This window comes from Anomaloglossus baeobatrachus, chromosome 1 (assembly GCF_048569485.1).
Source record: "Anomaloglossus baeobatrachus isolate aAnoBae1 chromosome 1, aAnoBae1.hap1, whole genome shotgun sequence".
Lineage (NCBI taxonomy): Eukaryota > Metazoa > Chordata > Amphibia > Anura > Aromobatidae > Anomaloglossus > Anomaloglossus baeobatrachus.
In genome coordinates, this window is record NC_134353.1 from 811,403,559 (window position 1) to 811,422,154 (window position 18,596).

General features: G+C 41.9%; 1 protein-coding gene across 1 annotated transcript in view; it reads left to right on the forward strand.

The window, feature by feature from the left end:
• LOC142254546 (uncharacterized) overlaps positions 1 to 8,034 on the forward strand; it is a 95,860-nt gene extending 87,826 nt beyond the window's left edge. The window contains exons 10-12 of the mRNA XM_075325687.1: positions 58 to 244; positions 2,831 to 2,966; positions 7,608 to 8,034. Coding sequence (XP_075181802.1) covers positions 58 to 244; positions 2,831 to 2,966; positions 7,608 to 7,707 — 423 coding nt within the window. The 3' untranslated portion in view covers positions 7,708 to 8,034. The remainder of the gene's footprint in view (positions 1 to 57; positions 245 to 2,830; positions 2,967 to 7,607) is intronic.
• Positions 8,035 to 18,596: the final 10,562 nt, after the last annotated feature.

Sequence of the window (18,596 nt, forward strand, 5' to 3'; positions counted from 1 at the left end):
AATCAGTAGCGATAGCACGAGAATGTAATCAATGCTTCCTTTTTATCACTTTCACAGAACCACGTGTGGGTTGATGTCACCATTCACAATATTTCACTTCCTCCTCTCGCAATCAAGAACCCGGAGTGCTTAGGTCTCCTCCATCAAATGGATAGAAACAAGGACAGTTGGATAGAGCATTACTGTATCCTGAAGGATGGCTGCTTGTATTTCTACTCCAGTATTCGCTCAAAAAGCGCACTTGGTAATTGCTTATCTTTTAATTAATGTTGTAGTAAGAAATGACATGTTGAGGGGTTGGCTGTACGGCCCAAGATGTTCTAGCTTTATGCAATAATGTGCATAAGATGTACAGCAGGGGTAGGAAGATGTCACTGGTATACAGGCTACTTTTTATAAGTTGGAGCCAGGTGATAGAGCGTTTTATTTTGCATAGAAAGCTGTTTTCCTTTCCTTATTAGTATCTTCAAAATCCTAGAGAGCATGTCAGTTAATGGCTCTGTGTGCCAGCCTCTGATGCCTAGTCCCGACACAAAAGCTCCCTGCTTACCCCTACCAATCTTCTGGTTCTTTCACTTCTGCCACCAGCCACTTGCTAGGAGGATGCCAAGATTAATCAGCAACACATCCAGCCTGTGTAACATAGGAATATCACATTACCCTCATGCAGTGGACTGGAATTAGCTTAAACTTAAAGGGATTCTGTCAGCAGGGTTTTGTTACCTCATCTGAGAACAGCATGATGTAGGCAAGGAGATCCTGAATCCAACCATGTATCACTTATGTTACTGGCTGCAGCCATTCTGACACAATCAGAGTTAACATTTAACAATGTAGCAGGGCTGAGAAAGGTATCCCACCCACACTAGGTTTTGTATGTACAAAGTCTTTAGACAGTGAGCTGCCAGTCAGAGGGGGTGGGGGCAGGGTAGTATGGTAGGACTAGTGTAGTCCTGGCTATAATAATCACAATGATAAAACCATCACTATAAGTAAACAACACCACAATAGGGCAATAAATGACACATCGTTGAACTCTGTGTGTCAGCGTCTATCTCCTGCTGTCTTCAGATTCTATAGCAAAATCCAGCTGACAAATCCCTTTAAAGGGGTTATCCACTACATGACAACCCTCTTTTACTAAATTCAGGAAGGTGAAAATTTTCTTTTTACCTCTTGGACTTGTTTTGTTTGTCTGTATACCGGTTGGCTTGGCTCTGGGTTGCCAACTGTCCAGAAATTCCAGGGTAGGCTGTAAAAATAGGGCACTTTTTTGCCCTCTTAGTAAAAAATATAAAAAAAAATGTGCAAGTAAAGTTCTAGTAATCCACTGGTATTTGATTGACAGGTGCAACAGGAAGGGAACATGTGGGTCAGGTTTTGCTATCTATTCTCACCCCTGTCTGGCCTTACTATATAGCGAAAGAGAGTGCAATAGGGTTTTTAAAGGTGAGGTGCATATGAAGAGACAATCACCTGGCTGGGCTGGGATAGGCACAACTCCTCTGTAAACCTAAAAGATAATGGCGGCTGCCGCTGTCCCACGTGGAAATTCTGGGATATTGACAATAAAAGAACAGGTATAATACCGCGCTGCCACCAATGTTGATAATTAATGTTGAGTTTATTTCAGGTCGACGTGTTTCTGGGATCAACGTCCCCTTCCTCAGGACCTCAGGAAATTTTGTATTTCTTTGGTCCAGAGGAAGGGGACGTTGATCCCAGAAACGCGTCGACCTGAAATAAATAAATTCAACATTAATTATCAACATTGGTGGCAGCGCGGTATTATACCCGTTCTTTTATTCTCAATACCCTGTCTGGCCTTGGTAGATGTTAGACTGTATGGGCTGCATTTCGAACACACCCCTATTACATGACAGAACATGGCAGGACATCTCATAGGCAGTACAGCCAGTCGGTGGCCATGAATTGGCTGCAGCACTCACATGATGCCCCAGTTGAATATTGATCCCACCAGACGCCACACTGAGTATGTAAGAATGGTGCTGGGCCAAGAGCTGAATATTTTTATTTTTTATTTTTTCATCTGTCTGGGCCCATCAAAGGGTTGTCAAATAATGGACAACTCATTTAAGATAGAGACTATTTTTTACAGGAAATTGTTGTTGGTCATTGTAATTTACTGGCTGACCATCATAATTAGCTATTTCTGGTACCGTTTTTATGCTACAATCACTTGTGGAAACTACTATGAAAGGAATAGCAGCCAAATGTGGAATACTCTGCAGATATGGGTTATTGAGCAAAAAAAAAAAAAATCTTGTGAACACATATCTTTACATTGTACACCGTGTGTATTAGGGTAAGGGTTAACATCAATAAAGAGCTTCAAAACACACAGAGATGCTTATTCGACAAAAGTCTATGAATAGTGAGTTGATACACCGGCACTTTTGGGGTGGTGCTCAAGTAGGGTCCAAAATCGTCTCAAGTAGATGTAGAAACTTGCCACTCAAGATGAATGTGAATAGTGGTCTTTTATTGAGAAGAACTTGTAGGACCAGCACATTGCCACATAGACAGTGGTGGACATAGCGTGATACCTGATTACACCAGTTGCTATACCTTCTGAGGCCCCCCTGCACGCACACTGATGACGGTATTTGACCGAAACGTCTGTGCTTGTGCTGGTCCAACGCATAGATTGCCACCAGGCCAATGTATGGTATATAGTTATTAGCAATTAATATATTGTTATTAGGCTTAATACAATATCTCACAGGCAGTGGCACAGGATTTCTCTATGCCGTCCATTCCATAGGCATCATTTAATTCATGTCATTGCTTCCCTCCTTCTTATTTAAAGGTGGCATCTACCTACAAGGATATACAGTCAGTGAGCAGTCAGTGAACTCCCGTTGTTGCATTATAGAGCTAAGGCCTCCTTCTGAAGAATTTAAAACATTCTATCTCAGCGCAGGAAGCGCAGCGGAGAATAAACGGTAAGTGGCGCACAACATTGGCAGCCATTTAAGCGGATCTGTCCCCAAATTATACTGTCTTGATTATGGGTATTGTGGTTTGGACACATGGCCAATTTACCATTCTAAAACAACAAAAAATATATTGTGCTGATCACAGAATACAGTGGATTTATCAGCCTACATTGGACTTCACCCTGGCTTGTCACCTTTCAATGTTGATTTATGGACAGCAATGTATCAATGTGTACACAGCAGCCTGATCAATGCCGAGAGGAGAGGCGAGGAGTGTGCTCCCCGTATGAACACACAAAGTACATAACTCGAGTTCTCTGTATTCATTAATACCTGCACAGTTTTTGATACAAATTCAAGGAAATTTGACATGGCTTTTCATACAGATATGTTTTGCAATGGATGAAATCCACTGTGAAAATCCAAAGCAACTACTGACAGCCTAAAGATTTAAAGACCTTGTCCTTTTTCAGAAAATGTGAGTCCTTGGGTGCAGTTTGTTATACTCACTCTCCCCATGTCCAGCACTGATGTCACGTCAATAGTACTGCAGCCAATCCATGGGCTTAAGGCCCTGTCACACAGAGATAAATCTGCGGCAGATCTGTAGTGGCAGTGAAATTGTGGACAATCAGTGCCAGGTTTGTGGCTGTGTACAAATGGAACAATATGTCCATGATTTCACTGGAACCACAGATCTGCCAAAGATTTATCTCTATGTGTGACGGGGCCTTTAGTCTCTCAGAGATGCAGCCAATATCAGATACTGAGAGCAGGATAAAAAGTATCCCAGGACCTGGAATTTCTTAAAGGGAACAACCCCGGGCAATTTCTGTGCTGATTTTTGTTATTCATTGCATGAATGTGATTTGGCAATATACACTGTAAGGCCTCTGCCACACTCATGTGCCTGCGGTATGTGTGTGCCTTTTTTTCCACATACCGGAGACACGGGCCCACGTGGTCCTATGTATTGTTATTGTTTTGGACACACATAAGTATTCAGGAACGGAACGTGTGTCCGTTCCATACTTACGTGTGTCTGTTTTTTAAAAACGCTGACATGTCCGTGTTGCTCCTGCAGCACGGGTGTCACACGGCCCGCACCCGTACCACACGGATGTAGTGTGGATGCGGGCCCATGTGACACGCGCCGGAGAAACACACGTGTCAGTGTAAAAATAATAAAAACACATACTCACCTCCACCATACCTGCAGTCTCTGCCGCGGCTGTCCCCTGCATCCGTCCCCCAGTGAATTTGAACAACGCTTCTTCTTCACTGGGGGCCGGAAGCAGCGTCAGCGGGGCGTGGCTTTGGCCGGATGCTGTCATTCAGCACCACAGACAGCGCTGGATGATGCAGGTAAGGTGGGCCTTTCCGTTCTCCGTGTGTTATTACGTATAACACACGGAGAACACGTACGTGCCATAAACACGGCACACGGGGACAAAACCACCCCTTTAACACGTATGTGACAAAAACGTTACGTTTTGTCACGTAAGTGTGGCAGACAAAAAATATCTCATTTTTTTTAGATTTTCCTTAGCAGTAATGCAGGTCCATGTTCACACATTCATGGTTTCCATACTTTAGCATTATCAGAGCGCAAACTGTCTTTTTTTGTAAGTGTGGCAGAGGCCTAAAACACTGTGAATTGTCCATCCGAAAGATCCCAACAGAAAATCCACAGTGTGAACATAGGATTAGCCAAAAGTCCTAATATTTTTACAGTATAGCTTAATGGTAGAGTGATTCTGACTCCAAAATACGTCTGTCGTAACACTTTCTCATATCAGCTAAAAATAAGTAATACATCCATTTAGCTGGAATACATAATGGAATCACACATTGTGGGCATTCCAATAAAAGCACCACCCATCGTTGAACATCATTAGTAGAGGAATCTTTCTTAGGACCTAACTGAATATGGGCCTATTAGTGGTAGATACCGGAAGCAAGAATTTATTTGAAGCTACATTTCAACAGTGGATTTGTCGCTTTGTGCCAGAAAAAATAAATGTAATTGCTATCAAGAAATATACAGCGACTGAAATTAGAAATGAGAAACAGCGTAGAATTTTGTACCTCACATTGGTAATCTGCAGGTAGATCTTCACTGCCAATCAGGGATGTACATAGTATAGAAGAAGTCCCATGCAGCCGTATTGGGGTTCATGGAAATGGCAAAAAGGTTTGAGACTGACACAAGTTTTGTTTTTTTGCTGCTTCTGTGTTTTTAGATCTTTTAGTCAGTTGTTCCTATGGTTACCTAGGTACAATTATAAGGATTTCAAAAGTTTTTAAACTTTTATTGACAAATACAGCAAGCTTACACAAAGACTCGATATTTACAATGTTGACCCTTATTTGTTAAGATCTCGGAAATTTACCCTGGCATGCTGGTTATCGGATTCTGGGCCAAATCCTGACTTAAGGCAACCTGTTTTTGCCTAATAAGTGCTTGGAGTTAATCACAATTTCTGTGTTTTTGTTGGTTCACCCACTATTTGAGGATTGACCACAGGTTCTCAATGGGCTTGAGATCTGGGATCTGGTTAGCTTTTGACTGTTGGGAGAAGTTTATTTTGGAGGGTGTTTAGATGCCATTCTTTATTCATGGCAGTTAGGCAAAATTGTGAGTCCTCTCCATGGATGAAAAGACTCAGGATGCTTTACTGTTGGCATGACAGAGGACTCATGTAGCGCTCACCTTTTCTTCTCCTGACAATCATTCTTCCATATGTCACAAACAAGTCTGAAGGGGGCTTTACCAGAGAGACAGCTGGGGCAAAGGTATTTTCTCTGATGAAGCCCCCTTTAGACTAGTACATCTGTAAAATAATTGCAATAATTATACAAGAATGTGTTGCTATCAGTCAAGATTTGGACTAGAAGCTGATATTCTGTGTAAGAGTGGTGGACAAAGGTTTGTCATGTTCCTGCATCTGAAGACAACAATTGGGTTATGTAACGTCTTGTAGTGTAATGTGAATAATGTCTTGTGCCTTTTGTAAAAATTATGTGTATTGTAATGTAATCTGATATATCGTGATGTAATATGCTCCTTTGTAATGTAAGTGTAGTAGGATAAGGTATAATGTAGGATATGACAGTGTTAAGAATAGTATTGTATAAGATGTAGCAGTGTTGATAATGTGATATGTAATGTTGATGGAGTAATGTATACTTATATTAGAATATCTTGTAAGGAAGCTCATCTCAGCAACAGACTGCAGGGACAGAAACAGTTAAGTGTTGGAACTAGCCCACCAGGCTGACAGGGAAAGGATAGTTCATTCTAGAAAGAGTCAGTGGAGGCCTAGTTAGCGATTGCAACAGATATAGAGAAGGTCACATACAGTGAGTGGTTTGTGGCAATGGAAAAAAGGAGCCAAAAGGCAAGATATCGTGAAGCTTGAGATTAGCAGGAGACACGGCATGTGAACAGCGTTGTAACTAGAGACCCCAGACGATAGGAGCTGCAGAATGGAATCTTTACTTCCAGGCCCCTTAACCGTCAAGATCCAGATTGATTTCTACTGGTGCAGGACTTTAGTGGCCAGGCACTTTAATGATCAAGGTACCACCTTAACCTCTACTGGTATGTGATGTTGCCACCAATGTAGTGGTGTTCTGCTATACATCCGGGTGTGCAAAGCTTTACTCCAGTCGTTATGGGACCCTAGAGAAGACTGGATATTGGATTGCAAGACAGGAATGTGACTGTGATGTGTTACACTGTCACGGTGTGTGCTGTAGCGCTAGACTTGGTTGCACTGGTATGTTTAGATCAGACCCAACCCAAAAGGAAGTTGGAAGGTGTATAGTTGTGAATGACAATGAACCATCCAGTAAAGAGTTGTGGTTTAAAGTGAACAGTTGGTCTCCTTGTGTGAGTGAGTCATCATCTGGTCCTGACCAGCCGACACCAGTGGCAGTATGCGGCTGTATGCGGCTGTATGCTGAAGTCCACACACCCATTCAGGACTAGGTATTTCACATAATGTCTGGAGTCAATCCCTCATCCTCTACTACTGCTCCAAGCTATTCTGCACCTCCATAACAAGGCAAACTGTAGAAGTATTGAAGAAAAATAATGGTCAACATTGTAAATATTGAGTCTTTGTTTAAATTTGATATATTTTTCAATAAAAGTTTAAAAACATATCATAAGCTTATGATTGTACTACAATAACCATAGAAAGATCTGAATTAAAAAAAATAAACTATAAAAACACAGAAGCTGCTAACTTTGTGAAAAGTCTAAAATCTTTTGGCGGTGACTGTAGCCACAGCTCAGGTTCTCCCGTTAGGCTCTCTACGGCAGCATGCCTGCCCAAGGTGCCTCCAATAGACGGGTAACAACCGTGAAAACACACTGCTTCGTCTACAAGGCATGTCAAGAACAGGAGGAAACGTGTGCCAGACCCTCGACTGACGTGGAGTAAAAAAAGTCTGGCTTTAGTGCCTCCTTTATACCTATGTATTGTCTTGAAATTGTCTTGTATTGTGTGAAAATGTATGTACAGAAAAGACAACAAACAAGGTATTTCAGCTTCTATACAGCCTGTAGTTTAATACATAAACTGTCACATTTCTTCTTTTCTTCTTCTATAACAATAATGTAAATTATTCTCTTACCAGCTGGATTACAGCTCTGAAGATATCGATAAACAAGTGGCTACCTTTGCATCAAGCAATTCAGGATTTCATGAGCCGGCCACTAGAAGAGACCAGAATGTAAAGGAGCTTGGTTATTATTTCTTATGGCAGAGCTGGAATAATGGATGAAATTATGCAGGAAATGTCGTTCTTTTGCTACATGACACAAGATGAGTTCAGCCCCATCTCAGGGTCGGACGTGGAGCGTATGCCCTAAGCAGGGTCATACCCAACACAAGACAAGAACTATGGGATAAATCTCTACAAGAAACAAAACAATCATTATTTTTTATTCTTTTGTAAATGGCATGTTGGTGAATATTAAAGGTAGTTTTTTTCTGTTATTTTAGTCTAAATCAAATTATGCAGAAACAATTCATTTAAATGGATTCTGAATACTTTTTTTTATAAAATAAGGACAAATTGGTCATGAAATAAAATATTATAATATAAATGTTATAGTGATTTATGTGATTTTTTTTTTTTCGTGATCTCTGGAGGAAAAATTGTATTCACAGATCTAATTATTTCTACAACTGAAAGAATCTGATGCTCCGAGGCCTGGCATCTACATGAATGGTAATGTATAATTAACTAAACATTGTATATACACACACCGTGATATATATACCGTAGTTGCAGACATTTATACGCATACATATCAGGGGCAGATTAAAACTAGCCAGGGCCCCACGCAGTTTAGAAGGTGAGGGCCCCCAGCATGATGTATGATGTGATATGTCACATGATCCCCTTTTGATAGGTCACATTATTAAAACACTGGTGCACATCAATAGATTCACAACTATATAGACAGCGGCGCACGTAGCGCTCTGGCCAGTTATTTCCCCTTGTATACAGCACTATACATAACATAGCAATAAACATAATAGAATAGGGGTGGGACAGTTGAGAAGGGCTGAACCAATAGGCTGAAATTAATTATGTTCAATATTAATATACATTATTATTATTATTATAATTAAGGTTTTATATTATTATTAATTGTATCACTTAATATTGAGCAGAATTCAGCATGCTGACATCTCCCTATATATCGTATGAGCCCACACACAGCCCCCTATATAAAGGATGAGCCCCCATATAGCCCCACCTATTTACAGTATGAGCCCAACACAACCCCCCTATATACAGCATGAGCCCCCACATAGCTCCCCACAACAGTACGAGTCCTCACATAGAGCATACAGTATAAGTAGCTACAAAGCCCCTATATACAGTATGAGTTCTCACATAGCCTAATTCCCTATATACAGTATGCAACCTCACAAAGCCCCCATATACAGAATGAAACATCACATATTACCAAATATACAGTATGAGCCCTTACATAGCCCCTATATACATTATGAACACCAACATTGCTCCCTATGTACATTATGAGCCCTCACGTAGCCCTCTTCCTATATAGTATGAGCCCTCACATAGCCCCTATATAGAACATGAGCCACTACTTAAAACTCTATATACAGAATTAGCCCCCACATAGCCTCCTATATACAGCTTGAGCCCTTACATGGCTCCTATATACAGTATGGGTCCTCACATAGACTTCTATATACAGCGTGAGCCCCCACATAGCCTCCTATTTACAGCATGAGCCCCCACATAGCCTCCTATATACAGCATGAGCCTTCACAAGTCCCTCTATGTACAGCATGAGCCCTTGTATTAAAACATAAGGCACCACATAGCCCCTATATACAGTATGAACATTCACATAGCTGTCTATATACCACATGAGCCCCCACATAGCCTCTATATATAGTATAAGACCCTACATAGCCCTCTATATACAGCTTGAGTGCTCACATCTCTCTATACAGCATCAGCACCCACATAACGTCCTATATATTGACATACATCCCAAACACATATTAAGAAAAAAAAAAAAACATTCTGATCTTGCTCCTGTTTCCCCGGCACTCTACTCTAGTTCCCAGGGTGCTGCTTCTTTTTGATGTTGGTGTGTACATACTGGTGCCAGCTGATGACGACATTATATCGGTGACAGGACCTATACAGACTGGAAAACAAATTCACTGATGATTTTCATGATTGAAAAGATATGAGGTTTAGATAGAAAGCAATTTGGGTTAAGTAAGGGCCCTCTCTTTACCTGCGGCCCTCTGACAGAAATACTTTTTACGAGGCTGTCTATTATCTGTCGAACTTCTTGCATGTACAGTTTTCCTTTCATTAGCAAATGGCAGACAATAAATTAAACCTCTCACATCGAGGAACAGTATTCACCTGCAGATATAATGATGGTCTGTGGCTAAATAGCATTTAAACCCTGTATAACCGTCTTATAGAGCAGCAGCTACAGGGAAAAAAAATGAAGCTATATTTTATATAGAGCCGCTTGCTTCAGCTATCATGGCGGTGCTGGGAATTGTCACAGTCACCACTCATTATACACTGGGCGTGTTGCAATCACTCTCCAGCACTTTAACAGCTACTCTTCAGGGTGTGTGTGTGTGTGTGTGTGTGTGTGTGTGTGTGTGTGTGTGTGTGTGTGTGTGTGTGTGTGTGTGTGTGTGTGTGTGTGGGTGGGTGGGTGAGTGTGTGTGGGTGTGTGTAAAGGAGGCTGTCAATCAAGTGATTACAGCCATGCACACTTTGTAGTAAGCCTCAGTCCCTTCACTTCGCCCATAACTGGAAGCGAGCTGCCACAGGGAGAATATAACTTCATTTTGTAGCTGCTTGTCCAGCAGGTCCGCTACACAGGGTTTAATCATTATTTACCAGAAGATAACCCCTATATCTGCAGGGATATAGTGTTTCTCAAAGTTACAGGTTCCCTTAAATTACATAAGATATAGGCTGTCTAAAGGTACCGTCACACTAAGCAACATCGCTAGCAACATCGCTGCTGAGGCACAACTTGCTAGCGATGTTGCTGTGTGTGACATCCAGCAACAACCTGGCCCCTGCTGTGAGGTCGTTGGTTGTTGCTGAATGTCCTGGACCATTTTTTAGTTGTTGCTCTCCCGCTGTGAAGCACAGATCGCTGTGTGTGACAGTGACAGAGCAACAACTAAATGTGCAGTGAGCAGGGAGCCGGCTTCTGCGGACGCTGGTAACCAGGGCAAACATCAGGTAACCAAGAAGCCCTTTCCTTGGTTACCCGATATTTACCTTCGTTACCAGAGTCCGCCGCTCTCAGCTGTCAGTGCCGGCTCCCTGCTCTCTGCACACGTAGCTGGTGTACACATCGGCTAATTAACCCGATGTGTACTGTGGCTAGGAGTGCAGGGAGCAGGGAGCCGGCACTGGCAGTGTGAGATTGGCGGACGCTGGTAACGAAGGTAAATATCGGGTAACCAAGGGAAGGGCATCTTGGTTACCTGATGTTTATCGTGGTTACCAGCGTCCGCAGAAGCCAGCTCCCTGCTGCCTGCACACGTAGCAGAGTACACATCGGGTAATTAACCCAATGTGTACTGTGGCTAGGTGTGCAGGGAGCCAGCGCTAAGCGGTGTGCGCTGGTAACCAAGGTAAATATCGGGTTGGTTACCCGATATTTACCTTAGTTACCAAGCGCAGCATGCTTCCACGTGTAGCGACACTCCAGCGATCCCTGCCAGGTCAGGTTGCTGGTGGGATCGCTGGAGCGTCGCTTAGTGTGACATCTCACAAGCGACCTCCTAGCAACTTACCAGCGATCCCTATCAGGTTGTATCATTGTTGGGATCGCTGGTAAGTTGTTTAGTGTGACTGGGCCTTAAGGGATGAGGGCACAAGCGGGTACTTTTAACTCTACATGTGTGTTGGTGGAAGGCTCTCAGGTCTTTGCAATACAATTGCATCATAAAAAGGTTCTAGTCTATCGTGCACATCATACTGATATATCCAGTTTTACAAAAAGACAAATCATGACTGTGTTTAAAATTGAGAAAAGAAATCTCTTCAAAGCAATGTCTCATCAAAGACAAACCCTTTAATCAGAAAATCTAGCTCCAGCCCTGGAAAGCATCTAAGGAGAGAATATAATAGGAAACCGCTCAAAGCAGCATTAAATGGTTGGCTGTTTTTGCTCTGTTCTGGCTCATAGTAGGGGGTCATCCCTCTATGATGTGTATATAAGAGGATATAAAGCCAGGGCTTGTAATGAATGTACAACTCCCTTGATATTAAATATAATCTTGCAGCAAATGCTGAAACTGTGATCAGAGGTATATTTAGGTTTACCACCATTCATTTTAGCGTTCCTCCTCAAGCAGTTTGAGTAGTCATCATGTGACTAGTTATTAATATGCGATTTACACACTTAAGGCACCGTCACACACAGAGATAAATCTTTGGCAGATCTGTGGTTGTAGTGAAATCATAAACATATTGTTCCATTTGTACACAGCCACAAACCTGGCACTGATTGTCCACAATTTCATTGCAACCATAGATCTGCCGCAGATTTATCTCTGTGTGTGACAGGGCCTTTATTGTCATGTGCCGATGGGCTACTCTTCCTAATTTTATCAGTGTTCAGTGAAAAACTGAGAAGCAGGAAGAAAAACTAGTTGTCTCATGACCGTAAGTATGAAAATCACACATGAGAGAAGAGGCCATGTGATGACTACTGAAACAAGCAAGCAGAGCTGAATCCTGACAGTGATTATATTACATGCCATTAAGATTGGGCATGCTACAGTGCTTAATTTTATAATTAAAGGGCTTGTCCAAGTTTGAGATGAACGTCTGCAGTCACTCTGGATGATTACAGGATTCTTAATTCTCATAGTGCATGCACTGCATACTTTTCGGATTCTCCATTGTCAGTGGCAAAAATGGACAGTCATGTGAGCACAAGTTTGCAATTTGTATGCCTTTAGCCACATTTTGACTACAAGTCCAGCTTTGCTCAATTTATTTTTATTGAGAGGGGCAGGATGTCTAGTCAACACGTGATTGCATGTATGCAAGCTGCATATTTGCAGTTTTGTGACTTCCCACTCTCACAGCTGGCACCAAAAAATCCTCACCCCAGAGAATCCTCACAGCGTGTAGTATGCACACACTGTGAAAATTCAGAGGTCTGCCATCACATAGTAACTGCAGATTCATTACAAACTTGGACAACCCCTTTACTGCTCCTAACATAAATAAAAACAAAGTATTCTTTAACTTGTCAGAAGGCACAACATTATTAACATAGCCATGTATAATGTAATCTTAGAAGTTATGGATTGTTACATATGTACAGGATTAGAACTAATAATAAAACAAGAATACATCAACAGAACCACCAGCAGTATAAAAATACATCACTAGAACCCCCGTCATAACAAAAACACAGCATTACAACCCTCATCAGTACAGAAATACATCACCAGAACCTCTATCAATACAGAAATTTATCATCAAAACCACCATCTGTACAAAAATTCATAATCAGAACCCCCAGCATTACAGAAACACCCTCATTAGTACAGGAATACATCACAGGCACCACCATAAGTTCAGGAATACATCACCAAAACCACCATCAGTACATGGCACATCAATTGTAATGACAGGTCAGACCCATATACAATTGTATCACATTAAACTACAACTTCCAGTAAGTCCTTAATAATGGTAAGGAGATACTGTGAGTTGTTGCTATCAGTCACCATCCGACTGCGGACAATACAGGAACCACAGGACTGAAGAGAATTAATCAGTATCACAAATAATAAACATTTACATTCAGGTACCTTATAGATGACGTTGTCTCTGATCAAAGTCATTCTCTTTTCTTCATGTTGTCCAGATATCTTGATTACTTTTCACATCCACAGCTCATCTCTGCAGACTTCCATCTTCATTCTTGTCTTGCCTACTGCAGCACATACCGGTATGATACCCTTAAAAATAGCAGTGTCGATATAATGCTCATGAATAAAAATATCTGCCCTATATTGTGCCCCTAAATAATTGCTCTTCATTGTGTTCCCTGCACAAAATATGATACACAGATTGTCCCTCTTATGGCATATGCACTCCATACTGCCCTCTCCTTTCCATAATGGGCCCCCTCTTCACACTGTCCTCTCACACTGTGTCCCCCCTATACTGCCCAGTCTCTATACTGTGCCCCCTTATCACATTTCCCCTCCTTGATACACTGTCACGCCATGCTACCCCCTCTCCATGCCCCCCCTCCACACTTCACATTCTCTATTCTGTGCCCCCTGACATTTTTCTCATCCCATACTGTCTCCTCACTAGGTCCGCACTCATTCCCTCTCGTCCCCCATACTGTGTCCTCAAATTTACCCTCTTGCTCCCCATAGTCCTCAAATTTCTCTGCCCCTTGCTCTCCAAACTGTGTCCTCAAATGTATTCCTCCCTCCCTGTTTGCTCTCCATACTGTGTCCGTATACACTCCCCATACAGTGTCCATAGACATTCCCACCACCCTCTCTCCTCATCCTGTGTAATCAAATTTTTTCCCCACTTCCCCTGATTACAATAAATCTTCGGTGTCTTCAGCTCCACTGGAACACTTGCCACCACAAGCGTCTGATGCCTATGCGATGCCAAGGAGTAACGTCAGCAGTGTGAACAACTGATCTAATGATGCTGCTCATGCTCATCCTAATCTACCCTGGCAGATGATGTAGTAGATAAGTAGGGAGGCCTGCAAGCATTAAGTGCCACCATACACATTAGATAAAGTAGGTGTTTGCCAAACGATTATTCCTGCTTGTTCTGTTCGGATATACGGTTGGTAGCTGCCCGTTGTGCAAAAGCTTCACTGAGCAGGGAACACATCTTATCCTGATAATACACCAATTCACCTGTCCTCAAAAATAAATACAAATTTCAATAAAAATCAATAATTTTAATAATGAAAACTTAATTTACGGAATTCCAAGAATTTTTGGTTGGATAAGTTAGAACAGTTTTGCCCTTTGTGGTCTACAAAGGAATCTAATCCCTTGCAGAGTGATACTAGGGAACATCAACTAAGCTTCATGTTCAATAAAATTAAATTTAATCAAAAATTACTAAGAAGGTGAGAGACGTGAGACGTATTGAAAATTTGACGCATAGAACAAGATAAATTTTGTTTTGTGAAAAATGTAGCATTTTTGCCAAAACATGGCAGTCTTACCTTTTTTCAATAAATAATTTTGGCTAGATATCTTGCATTGAGGTTGGCCGTACGCAACATTTTTTGCAAGAAGCAGTCCAGTCCAGGTGGTATGTTATAGATTGTCGAACTTGGATATGACGGAGTTCAGTTACAACAAAAGCGGACAACTGTGGGTATGTTTCTTGGGCATACAAACAGCTACTTAACACCACAATGGAGGAACAGTACTGAGAGTTGTAGATGAGAATGGTAATAAAGCTGTTGAGAACAACAAGGCACTGCTTGCAAGTGCGGATTGGTTACCAGAAGCACGATCATGAAGAGAAGGAAGATAGCGTACGCCTTACTCACCTTGATGGTCAGTTTGATTTCCACATATGAGCAGGTGATGTAGACAGTAGTTCCTAGGCGGTTTGTGCCAGGATATACATGACTTATGGTTCAACAGCACAACCTGCAAACTGCAATAGATTAGTCCTCTGGCAACAACATTTTTTCCTACATCTGAGAAGCCATCACAAAGGAATCACCATAACCACTTCCACAGCTTTCAGGCACTGTGAACCTCATACATCAAGAGTCGCAACATCACATACTCTCAAGCTTAGTGCAAAACAAGCAGTTCTTCCGTCAAAATATCTTTTGGCTAGACTTTGACTCTGCTCATTTATGCCGACTCCACCTCACTTCCCTTCTGATGACATCACCTCCTCAGCACACCGATTGCGCTCTCAATAATCAGCAGCATTATCCATGACTCAGCTCAAGATTGCCTCTATTTGAAAAATAGCCAGAGCTTCTTGTGCAGAGTGCTACTACCACTTCCATTGCCCCTACCACTGTAGCTCATAGAACCACCAACACAGCTTAGCTTTAGAATCAAGTCCTTCACGTCCTCGTGCCCCACGTAATCTGAGTACAAAGGCTGACTCTTCACTTCTTCCAATCAATTAACTGGAAGAAGTTGTTCTGGTGTAGTATATTGCTTAGTCCTCAGAGTTCTGTGGATTAGAGAACTATGGAGGAGAACAGACACAAGTACCTCTGTAGAATGGAAACTCTGCAATGTACAACAGTAAGTGTAATGGCAGCGGAGGAGGTAGACTAAGTGGAACAAAGCTGATCGTGTCGCTGTTAGTCCTCCTTCAGATGTTCGTGTTTCCGGTACATGTGACGTCTGTTTTCATACGTACCGGAGACATGGACACACATAGACCCATTAAAATCAATGTGTTTTCCCACGGACGTGTGTCTCTGTGGAGCACACACATGACCGTGTGCTTCACATGGCGACAAATCCATTTTTCTCCGGCAGCACTGATGTCCCACTGCCCGCACACTGATGTTATCTGTGTGACATCAGTGTGAAAACAAGGGTCTTTGAAATAAAATTATTTTTTATACACACCTGTCTCCAGGGTTGCTGTCTTCAGCGCTGCTGTCATTTGCTTCTGGGCGCTCATTATACTCATACGCATCTTCACTACACCGTGGATCCGGAAGCAGCAGCAGCACTAGAGACAGCAACGCCGGGTACAGGTGAGTATAGAAGTACATGCTGTCCATGTGCTATGCGGAAGTCACACAGATAACACACTGACAGGACACGCTGAACATTCACACGGACACACGCACGCACATATGCACCTACACCATGGACCGAGCAACACGTGTGCTTTGCATGGATGTGTGAAAAAGGCCTTAGGGGCTACATCATCCTGCTGTGATTGAGATATGCTAATGGTTCCTATATTTATTTATTTTTTGTGCTATATTTTTTTTTGCTCATGATACGTTGTCCATTGATAGTGCCACATATTGTTTAACATAAATTTTTGACACAAGTTTAAAATGTATTAGTTTTTTTTTTACCACACGTAACCAGAAATGTTAGACAGGGTTCACATGCTGGCCAAAAAAGCTAACACAACAACAGCCTTCCCATAAAAACAGTCTGGTGTATGTGTCTCTCCAATTTGATAATGATGTGAAAAATTAGGTCTGCACAATTAAATGTCTCAATGTGTGAAGAAGCGCTCATCTCCTGCAGGAGCGCACATACATTAGCGCTTTATAGATCCACAGGGTCAGGATGTGAAGAAGTGCTCATGTCCTGCAGGAGCGCACATACTCTACTATTTTATAGATCGGCAGGGTCAGGGTTTGAAAAAGTGCTTATCACCTGAGGGAGCGCATATACATTGGTGTAGGGGCTTAATATAAAGTTCTGAGTTTGTACATCGTTTAGAGCTTCTACACAGCGGTTTGAGCAATTGGTGGAGATCTCAGGACCAGGAACCTACTGATGTATTGTACATTTAAGTGGTTCAAAAATATCAAAACTTTACACTTTTAAGATTTTAACCATTATTGTGCTATTGCCATATTTTAGTCGTCATAAAGCTGGACATTTAAGCTTCTGTTTATGAGGCGGTGTAGAAAATATTGCCTCGTCCCTGGTGCGGATCTGAAGGACACTGAGAGCGCAGTGCAGCACATTATAGCGGTGTTTTAAGAGGAATCTCGGTACACTGTGACCTACTTTTTTAGCTCTTTCCTGATAAAATGAATACCCACCGTTTAAAACACTTGGCCTGAATATCATTCACATTTGAGAAATGACATGGCATTTTACCAAGGCAGCAGTGGTCTTATTCTAATTTCTGTGTTCTCATTCCTCAGCAGTCCTCGACACCATACATAATGTTATTAATTAAGGAGCGTCTTGCTTCAAGGTCCCACTTGAAAGAGAAGTTTCCAGAAATAACACAAGCTCTACAGAGCACACTTTTTTATGGATTTAATCAACCAATATTTCATAGCTAAAAATTACTGGCTTCACATTATGCGTCATGGAGGATTATGCCATTGAATGGAAATGAACTTTTAGTAGATTGTAATGAATTAATATAATTTTATATATCCACCTTGCGGCTCTATTAGTAAAAAAAAAAACCATAATCCATTAGCGTAAAGGCCGCTTTACACGCAACGACATCGCTAACGAGATATCGTTGGGGTCACGGAATTTGTGACGCACATCCAACCTCGTTAGTGACGTTGTTGCGTGTGACACGTGCTAGCGACCGTTAACGATCAAAAATACTCACCAAATCATTGATCTTTGACACGTCGTTCATTTCCATAATATCGTTGCTCGTTCAGGATGCAGATTGTTCGTCGTTCCTGAGGCAGCACACATCGATACGTGTGACACCCCAGGAACGACGAACAACAACGTACCTGCGTCCTCCGTTAATGAGGTGGGAGTGACGATCCAGCGCCTCCCCTCTGCTGCTATTGGTGTCCTGCATGGTGACGTCGCTGTGACACCGAATGAACCGCCCCCTTAAAGAATAGGTTGTTCGACGGCCACAGCAAAGTCATTTGGAAGGTAAGTAGTGTGACGCGTCATAGCGATATTGTGCACCACGGGCAGTGATTTGCCCGTGACGCACAAACGACGGGGGCAGGTGCTTTCACAAGCGACATCGTTAGCGATGTAGCTACGTGTAAAGCAGCCCTTAATGTTGTAGATACTATAAACTGCTGCATAGTTTACAACATCTGGAAATGTTGCATAGGACCAGCTTTTGATACTAAAATAAAGCAAACACTTTGGTTTTGGACCCAGTCTGGCTAAATGCCTTACAAAAATAGGTGACAGTGCTACCCTCATAATAACTGACATTTAATTGGTGCTTTCTGCTCAATTATGTCCTAATATTTTTTAAGTAAGTAATGAGCTGGACATTATGGGCCCAATACATAAAGTGTTTACACAAGAATTCTGGAGTAAAATGCTTTGAAAAGTTGGACATCTCAAAAGGTTGGTTAAAAATATTACAACTTTTGTTGTTTTCACA